The following is a 9,083-nucleotide window of genomic DNA, read 5'->3' as shown; positions in this document are numbered from 1 at the left end:
GCAGCGGGTGGGGCGTGGCTCCGGCCGTTTCCATGGCGGCGGGGGCGGGGCAGAGTAGGGTCCGGCCCCGCCCACGGGGAGGGGTAGAGGCAGCGGCGGCGGCGCATGCGCGGGCGGCCTGTGAGGTCCTGGCCCGGTCCCGGCGAGCCCGGCGCGGTGCGGAGGGAGCGGAGCAGCGGCCGGAGCGGCCGCGGCCCGAGCGCGGTGAGTGCGGGGCGGGGTGGGGCGGGACGGGGCGGGATGCGACCGGACAGCACCGCACCGGGCCGCCGCCATCGCCTGCATCCCGACACCGGCCGGCGCCGCTGCCCCCGGGACCGGGCGGGGGGGTCCCGTTGGGGCCTCGGGGGATGGAGCGGCGGGGGAGGGGGACACCGGAGGATGTAGCGGCTGGGGCGGGGTCCGTCCGGTGCCTCCAGGGATGGGGCGGCTGTGACAGGCGGGGGGGCCCGGGGACAGAGCGGCCTTGTCCCGGGTGGGGAACGGGACCGCGGCTGGGGACGCGAGGCCCGTGGACCGGGGCGGCCGGGGCCTGCGGTGCTGGTGGCGGAGGGGTCCGGCCTGACTCAGCGGCGGCCGCCCCTGCGCTCCGGCTGCGTCTCCCGTGGGGCCGCGGCCCCGGTACGGCATGGCACGGCACGCCGGGAGCTGTAGTCCTGGCACCGGCGGGGCCGCCCGGCATCGCGCAGCATCGATTACCGGGCATCCCTGCCGGTTACCGGGCGTCTTCGGAGCTCAGCCGGGTGCGGGGTGCCCGCCTGTCAGGCAGGGCCAGCGCTGTCCGCCCGGTGCCGGTGCAGGGTGATGCTCCCGGGACGGTGGGCAGAGCCCCTGCGGTACTGGCTGGGCCAGAGCAGTCCGGGACAGTGAGGTGGCTGGTGCGGGTGACCTGCCAAAGCGTGACGCGCTCTCTCGTCCCTCGTCCTCATAGCGGCACGGTGGCAGTGGCTCCGGCACGGTGCCATGCCAGGACCAGGCTGGGCACCGGCAGCCCTTTGCGGGCAGGGTGGCAGCCTGAGCGTCTAACAGTGCCCGTGTCGGGATGGGGGGCACGGTGCCCTTCCCGGTGCTCCCCACCAGAGAACACTCAGCCCCGTCTCCTACCAACGACCTTCTCAGCACGTGGGGAAGAGCAGGTCCCCCAAGCCGGGTGCAGGGTGCTTACAGGGTGTGCAGAGTCTGGCCCCCCAGTGCCACCCCAAGACTTTCCCTGTACCCCCAGTGTGACCAGGAGCCAAGGGGTGCCAGATCGGGGCTTCGTGGCGATGTTGTGTGCCCATATAGTGGCTCCTTCCCATCACACATGTGGGGCCGCAGTGGGGGACAGCTCTCCCCGGTAATCAGTGTGGCATGGCCAGAGAGTGTGGGGCTTCTCAGGGGGCTTGGCTGGCACTGGCAAGGGGCTGCCCAGGCTGGGGGATGCTCTGCTGTGGCACAGACCTGCAGGCGTGGGTGTCCCCTGCCCTGGCTGTGAGGTGCTGACGAGCAGCTCTCCCTCCGCTGGCTCTAACAACCACCCAATTTGAATCATCAAAAGGCACTCGGCATTAATATTTCAGGGATGCTGTGCAGGATAAGGATGCCGGCGCAGGCAAGGGGGGAGCAAGTGCGGTGGGAGGCGCTGCCGGCGGCACCGCGCTCTGCACATGCTCCTGCCGCTGCTATTTCAAGTTATTTAGGTTAGCGAGAGCGGAGCAGGCAGGGGACCCGTGAGGGTGGGCCACCCTGCCCCTGTTCCCCCACATCACTGTCAGCCAGGCACCGCAGCCGCACCGAACACCACCGTCGGGAGCCACGGGCTCCCAGTGCGTGAGTGACTGGTTTTCCTCACCGCGGGCCGGGCCGGGTGCTGCTGCCTGCTAAAGAGCCGGGAAAACAGGGAATGTGCTGGGGGATGGACCCGGCAAAGAGCCAGGTGCTGCCTGCTCCCAGGCAAACCCATCTGCCACATGCAGGCTCCAGCGTGGCGTGGCATGGACAGCACAGCACAGCATGGGGATGCTCCCCTCAGGGTAGGGGGAAATGGCACTGGGGGGGCCGTCTGTGATGGCCAGCGGTCGGGGGCAAGTGGCCACCCCTGCCAGCACCTGGGCCACCCTGCCTGCTGCCTGGAGCTGCCTGCCAGCTGCCAGATCAGCTAGGCAGCACCGCAGCAGCTCCCTCCGCACAGCCCCCGCTGAGTTGTCTGCCACCCCCCTCGCCTATTTGTCACTTGAGAAGCCACCGGGATGGCTCCCAAAATAGAAGCTGCGAGTCGCAGCAGCCCAGTTCGCCCCAGTACGGTGGTGCTACCAGGCTGGCGCAGACAGTGAGGGGCCAGCACCGACCCGCAGCTTCAGTGGGCGACACTGCCCATCCGGCTCCCAGGCAGCCGCAGCAACATGCAGTTGGTGCCTGGCCTTGGCAGCTGGTGCTGCCACCACCGCCTTGGTGCTGAGCAAACACGTCCGGTGCGGCCACCGGCCTCATTCTCCTCCCGCTTTGTTTGGCCAGAGCGCGCCGGCCCGGCGAGGGCTGCGGCGTGGGACGCTGGTGCCTGCCGCCGGCTCCCTGGCAGCGGTGGCACGAGGAGCCGGGCTGGACGACCTCTCCGCGCCCCGGCAGCGCCGGCGGGACAGGGCAGAGACACGCGCCTGAGTGTTTTGTTCGCCGTTGGGCCTTGATTAGCAGCTTGGCGGCCGGACAATTAAAATGCAGCGGTAAGCGTCCCTCCTGCCCCGTCAGCACGGCTGGCCGGGCGCCCTGCGCAGGCGGCACGGGGCGGGGGGGCTGCCGCTCGTGGTGGGGGCTGTGCCCCAGACCTCTGCATCCCCCCCCACTGCCGGTGCCTGCAACCTGCCTGCACGGCAGAGGCACAGCTGGCATCAAGGGCAGGTGGCAGGAGCCGTGCTGCCAAGCCAGCCACTGCTCCCCGGGGACCCAGTGCCTGCAGAGCCAGGCCGCTGCTTGCCCAGCACCAATGCAGCTGTGTGCCGAGCCCTGCACCAGAATGGCTTCTCTCCCACAGCCTGCTGGGAATTGGGGCTAAATTCTTACTTTTATTAGGTTTGGGGTTGAGTTTATGGGTTTGTTTTTTTGGAAAAGGTGGCAGCAGAGGCAGCATGCAAATCAGCCCAGCTGGAGGCTCCCCGCCTTGGATGCATCCACCACACAGCGTCAGGGCTGGGGCAGGTGGTGGGGCTGGCTCCTGCCCTGGCCGGAGGGCTGGCACAAGCATTGGATTCCCTGTCATTATGCTAGGGTGTGCTCGGCGCTGTGGTGAAGGGCTTTGAAGACCAGCATGGCATTTCAGAGACTGGAAATGAGCTGGGTGGCACAGTGCACCCCAGCAAGCGTCCCTGCGTGGTGCTGGCACCTCCAGCTCAATGCTGGTCACTTGGGGCTGGGACATGCAGGTGCTCAGTGGTGCCGCATGCTGGAGCAGGGTCAGGGTTCTCCCTGCCAGGCTTGCACATGTGGCAGCATGTGCAGGAGTCGGGGTGCAGCTGGCAGCAGCATGCTGGGGAGTGGCTGGCATGGTGACACCTGAATTCATCCTGCTGAGAAACCTGTCCCTGCGGCTGCCAGCACAGGCCTTGGCTTGCTTTGGCAAAGGGGAAGCCATGGCTGCACTGAGGCGCAGGGCACCAATGCCGGCAGCCTGCTGGGAAGCGCAGTGGAAATCCTGGGTGGCCAGGGTGTGCGTTGCCTGCCTATGGGGGCTGTTCCCTCCTGCTTGACCCCAGCCCTTTGTTTGCTGGGTTCCGTACCGGGGTGAGATGATGATGAGGAAGGTGCTGGGTTCAGCCCTTGCTTGGGAGCAGCTGAGGTTTCTGCTGGGGTTGCACCCTGCTAGTGCTGGCGCTGGAATGGCATTGGACCACACGGGGTGTGCTCCCAGGCTCTGCGCTGCCTTGCCTGCCTGGGGAGCATCCCCAGTGGGGGGCTGCCTTCTCAAACCCCCCCCAGCAAGGTTCCTGCAGAGCCCGCCACACAGGGCATCCTGGTGAGCCCCGTGCATTCCAACATCCCCTCTGCTTCTCAAGGGTCTGGGGCATGCCAGCCACACCCGTGCCCCTATCCCGGCCCCGGCTAGGTTTGGAGGGCACTGCACCCCAGGGCTGGGGCAGTTTCCCTGCTGCGATGGCTACAGCTGTGTTGGAGCTGCCCCAAAGCACAGGCAGGGTGCTGGGAGAGCTGTGGGCTGCTGCGTTGGGTCCGGGCACTGTGCACCCCCCCAGCTTGAGTGGGGCCAGCCCCAGCCCCACGGCTCACTGTGGTGGCCACGGTGCTGGCACCCAGTCCAGCCCTGCTCAAGCTCTGCCCTGTGCACAGGGTGCTGGCAGCTGCTCCTGGCTATTTCGGGAAAGGATGGTGATGGGGGGCGGTGGGGGGGGTGGGGGGGGTGTCAGCGAGCCACTGGCTCCTTGCCGGGACGGGCAGGCAGCCCTCTGCCCTGCAGCACACACAGCCCCCCCCGCCTGCCGATCCCCTGCCCACTCCAACAGTGGACAAGCGCCATTGCCTTCCCGGCTGCACCGCAGTGCGCGTGGCTCTGGCTCTGTGCCGCGCATGACTCAGCTCAGCGCTGCTGGAGGAGGGGGGACCCCTGCCTGCACCCCAGGCAGCATTAGGCTGTTTGAACAGACACTGCAGCCAGTGTGATGGGTGGCTTTGGTCCTCACTGGCTGCCGGGGAGTGAGAGGGTGCCCACCACACTGTGCTGGGGGCTGGCGGCAGCCGCAGGGGCCTCATTTCCAGCTGCTCCAGTGGCTAAAAATACCAACACCCCCAGCTGCGTGCCAGCAGCATGGCCCCGTGTGGGGTGGGATGGGACAGGATGCTGGGGGTCCTGGCCTGGCGCGAGGGACGAGCCAGCTCAGCTGCCGGTAGCAGTTCAACCAGCCAGGCTGTGTGGGGGTGCTGGGGCCAGCATCACCGGTGCTGAGTCACGGTGCTACCAAGGCCGCGAGCTGGGGATGCTGCAGCCACCGGCACCAGCACTGCACAGCCCCCCCGCCATTGCACCCATGGCTCCAGTCTGCTGGCAACAGGGGGTCCTGCGTGGTGGGGTCCTCCCCAGGCCCAGGGTGCAGGCGTGGTGCAGGCAACTGCCCCCCCTCACCAGTCCCACACAGCACCTTGGGCTGCTGCAGCAGGAGAGCGGGGCCGGGGGGGTGAGGGGGGGCGGCCCCCAGCTGGCAGCTGGGCCAGAGGCCCGCAACCCCCCCTCTCCAGGGAGAGCGGATTAATGCGTGTCGGCTGCTGAGGCGTGGGGGGAGCGGGGCTGGAGACCCCCGCTCGTAGGGAGGGGGCAGTGGGACAGGGACCCTGCCCTCGCACTGGGGGCGGTCCCTGCTCTAAAGTGTTTGGCAGGAGCCGGTGGGATGCTGTCTCAGTGGCCCCCAGCTCTGCAGCACAGGTCCTTGGTGCTCTGCCATGCCAGGGCAGTGGCTGTGGGGTCTCCATTCCTGCGGTGCCCGGGCAGAGCCCTCTGCCATCTGGGAGCGGGTTTGTGGCCGTGCTGGCAGATGTTGACCCTCTAAGCCCTGCTCTAATGGACCCCAATCCTGGCCCCGGCAGATTAGGCAGCCACTGAGGGCTGGAAGGGGGGGCCATAAGCTGCTTATGGGCCGGCACTAGCCCCTGGCCCCCAGCCTCGTGCACAGGGAAGGAGCTGTACCCTCAGTGCTGCCCACATCCCCCCACGACCCCTTGCCTGTGAGCTGCATCTTGTGCCACATCTGTGTCCTGTGGTGGGTTCTGCTGCCAGTGGCTTGGGGCACGGGTGGACCCGGCTGGGTGGGACACCACAGGGCTGGCCAGGGACCCTTGTGCCCCCACCCCTGCCATACCTGGGGGTACAGCTGGGGTGAGGGGGTCCGGTGTCCCCGGTGGCAGCCTGGCCCTGGTGTCCCCGGGTAGCACAGGTGCCCTGAGTCCTGCCAGCACGGAGCAGAGCAGGGCTGGGGGCGCAGTGGGGTGCCGGTGCTGGTGTGACGCCTGTCTCTCGGCAGCTGGGGCATGGCTGTCAATGTGTACTCGACGTCGGTGACCAGCGAGAACCTGAGCCGCCATGACATGCTCGCCTGGGTCAACGACTCCCTCCAGCTCAACTACACCAAGATCGAGCAGCTCTGCTCAGGTGGGGCGCGGGTCCCAGCGGGGTGGACAGACACGGGGAGGGGGGGACAACAGTGGCAGGGTGCTGCTGGCCCCCCTCACTGATGCCACGGTGTGGGACTGGCACAGGGGCTGCCTACTGCCAGTTCATGGACATGCTGTTTCCTGGCTGCGTCCACCTGCGGAAGGTGAAGTTCCAGGCCAAGCTGGAGCACGAGTACATCCACAACTTCAAGGTGCTGCAGGCCGCCTTCAAGAAGATGGGAGTGGACAAAGTAGGTCCATGGGGGGGAGCGGGGGAGGGGGGGCAGGCTGTGGCATAGCTGTGGCTGTGGCATGGCTGTGGCTGTGCCCATGCTGAGGGCAACCCCACCAGCCCTTGCCTGTCCCCGCCCCAGATCATCGCAGTGGAGAGGCTGGTGAAGGGCAAGTTCCAGGACAACTTTGAGTTCATCCAGTGGTTTAAGAAGTTCTTTGATGCCAACTACGATGGGAAGGAGTACAACCCGCTGCTGGCGCGGCAGGGCCAGGACGTCGCGCCCCCCCCAAACCCAGGTGATCACATCTTCAACAAACCCAAGAAACCCATTGGCACTGCAGGTAATGTCCGGGTCCCCCCCGGCAAGCGCTGACCCCTGCCCTCCTGCTCCCCACGTCGCTCTGCCCGCAGCCAGGCGTGTCCCCCTCCCGCGCCCCTGCCCCTGCCTGTGCCCAGCTCTGCTGCCTGCCTGCCTGCGACCGGGTCTGCAGGGACACCTAGGTCGGAGGGGACGGCAGAGGGACCTGCGAGGAGCCAGGCAGGGCTCAGTGCCTCCATCTTCTTGCTCACTCCAGGCTTGAGGGTGGTTTGTCCCTCTCAAGTTCCCCCATCCCATGGCTGCCATCCCCCGGTGGTGCCCAATTGCTGCGGGGCTACCAGGCTGTTCCTGGCTGCAGGTGATGCTCCATGGGGATCACAGGCTCCCTGTGCTGGCCCCACAGGAGCATCTCAAGGGCCAGACACTCCCCCACCCCCTGGTCCCTGGCAAACTCCAGCCAGGCCAGGAGCACCCCTCAAGGGGGCTGAGGGTGAGATCTGCCAGGGGAAACTGAGGCATGGGGGGAGGCTGAAGGCAGGACAGCTCGGAGTCATGGCTCAGCCCCGAGTGCTCTGCCTGCTGCTGTTGCCTCCTGGCCCCTGCCACCCAGCATGATGCAGAGGGGGGGTGTCCCTGCTGGCAGTCCCCCGGGGCCGGCATTAACCTGTTGGTCACCGTCTCTGCTGTCAAGTCCCTCAGAGGACCTCTCCCACCGGCCCCAAGAACACGTCAAACCCAGCCCGCCTCACCAACGTCCCCAGCAGCATCCTCCGGAAAAACTCTCCTGCCACCCGCAACGGGGGCACTGAGGCTGATGCGCAGATCCTGGAGCTCAACCAGCAGGTAGGCAGGGCCCCTGCCCGCCGCTGCCTGCACCCAACTGCCTTCAGGGCTGGGGGACACCCCGGCGTGGGAGGGAGGGGGTAGTGCTGAGCCCCCTCTGGGCGCGGGCTGAAGGCTTTCTGGACGCCCCCATCCCACAGCTAATGGACCTGAAGCTGACGGTGGACGGGCTGGAGAAGGAGCGGGATTTCTACTTCAGCAAACTGCGGGACATCGAGCTGATCTGCCAGGAGCATGAGAACGAGAACAGCCCCATCATCACCGGCATCGTCAGCGTCCTCTACGCCACAGAGGTGAGGGCCGGGCACCATTACCCACCCCTGTCACCAGGATCCCCAGTTCCTCATCCTGCTCTCTGGGTTTCCCTGGGACCAGACCCCATGGCTGCTCCCGGCCTCATTTGCAGGGTTACTGGGGCAGGGGGGTTTGGGATTTGCTGGAGCTCTTGCACCATGCCGGGGGGCGGTGGTGGGGCTGAGGCAGGAGCTGGCTGCGAGCAGGAGCACCTACACAACACAACCCCCGGACTGATGGCCCCCCGTGCCCCCCTGCCAGGAGGGCTTTGCCCCACCAGAGGATGACGAGCTGGAAGAGCAACAGCCAGAGGACCAGGATGAGTACTAGCCCCGGCACGCTCCCACGCCACCCCGCGCCGTTCCCCCACCATAGACATTTTGAGGTCTGAGCCTGTGCGCCTCGCCCTGCACTGTCCACATGCCATCACGGTCTCCAGCAGCTGAGCCCGCGGCCTCACTGGTGGGAGGCCACAGTCTCCATAATAAATAGATGTCCATCCAGCGAGGAGCACGGCTGTACCTATGCCGGCAGGTGGGGACGGGCTCTGGCTGCCGTGCCCGGCCCTTGCCACCCCCACCCCGTATTTATTTCCGTTGACCCCTCCGATGTGAGTGCTGCAGCCGCCCCGGTGTCCCTGCCTGCCCCGTTGTGTGAGAGCGAGAGGGAGAGAACCGAGTCCTCAGGGTGTTTTCCCCGGGGTGGAGTGCGCTCGTGGGCTGCCTGTGCTGCCTGCACCCTGCCAGCCCGGGGGGGCAGGTGGGCTGGAGCCAGCGGCCGCGGGACCACTGCCCGGGGGTCGGTGCCTGCCCGGCAGCCTGCGGGGGGGGGGGGGCGGAATGCGGCTCGGACGAGGGAGGTTGTTGCTTCAGGTTCCTGGGAGGGTGGAAAAGAAACCCCAGTCTGGCTGACGACGTGGCCGCCTGCCTGCTCGGGTGGGTGCAGGCAGCGGTGGGGGGCATCTGGCCCCCGCGGGCCAGAAGACGGTCTGACACCACACCCCACCCCCCCCGCGGCGTGGGGACGGCACCGTCCCTCTCCCCGCTGCGGAGCCCCCTTGCCCGTGGCCACTGAGGGCCCCCCCCCGGGGCGCTGGGGTGGGTTTGCTGCCCGCCCTGGCCATCGTCTCCCCGTTGCATTGCTTGTCTGGTCCGTCACTCCGGTTGCAAAGCCTGCATCTGTGTTAAGTTTTATTTAAAATAAACTCGTGTGGTAAAACGCTGTGCTGCGGTTCTGGGGCCGGGCTGCGGGAGGAGCGCGGCTGGG

General features: G+C 67.4%; 1 protein-coding gene across 3 annotated transcripts; it reads left to right on the top strand.

Annotated features, from left to right (window-relative positions):
- Positions 1 to 76: 76 nt before the first annotated feature.
- On the top strand, positions 77 to 9,035 carry MAPRE3 (microtubule associated protein RP/EB family member 3). 3 transcript variants are annotated; one of them, XM_080390308.1, is made up of 7 exons: positions 77 to 204; positions 5,997 to 6,124; positions 6,232 to 6,377; positions 6,501 to 6,702; positions 7,372 to 7,523; positions 7,664 to 7,816; positions 8,079 to 9,035. In XM_080390308.1, exons 2-7 carry the CDS (start codon positions 6,004 to 6,006, stop codon positions 8,145 to 8,147), a joined length of 843 nt encoding a protein of 280 aa, XP_080246434.1. In that variant the 5' UTR covers positions 77 to 204; positions 5,997 to 6,003; the 3' UTR covers positions 8,148 to 9,035. The 3 variants fall into 3 exon arrangements, with proteins under 3 accessions (XP_080246434.1, XP_080246435.1, XP_080246433.1); XM_080390309.1 differs by lacking the exon at positions 77 to 204 and adding an exon at positions 2,559 to 2,699 and having other exon boundaries at positions 6,501 to 6,657; XM_080390307.1 differs by lacking the exon at positions 77 to 204 and adding an exon at positions 2,559 to 2,699.
- The last annotated feature ends 48 nt before the right edge of the window (positions 9,036 to 9,083 follow it).

Source organism: Falco punctatus (assembly GCF_963210335.1).
Source record: "Falco punctatus genome assembly, chromosome: 5".
NCBI lineage: Eukaryota > Metazoa > Chordata > Aves > Falconiformes > Falconidae > Falco > Falco punctatus.
This window is presented reverse-complemented; position numbering and strand designations above follow the sequence as displayed.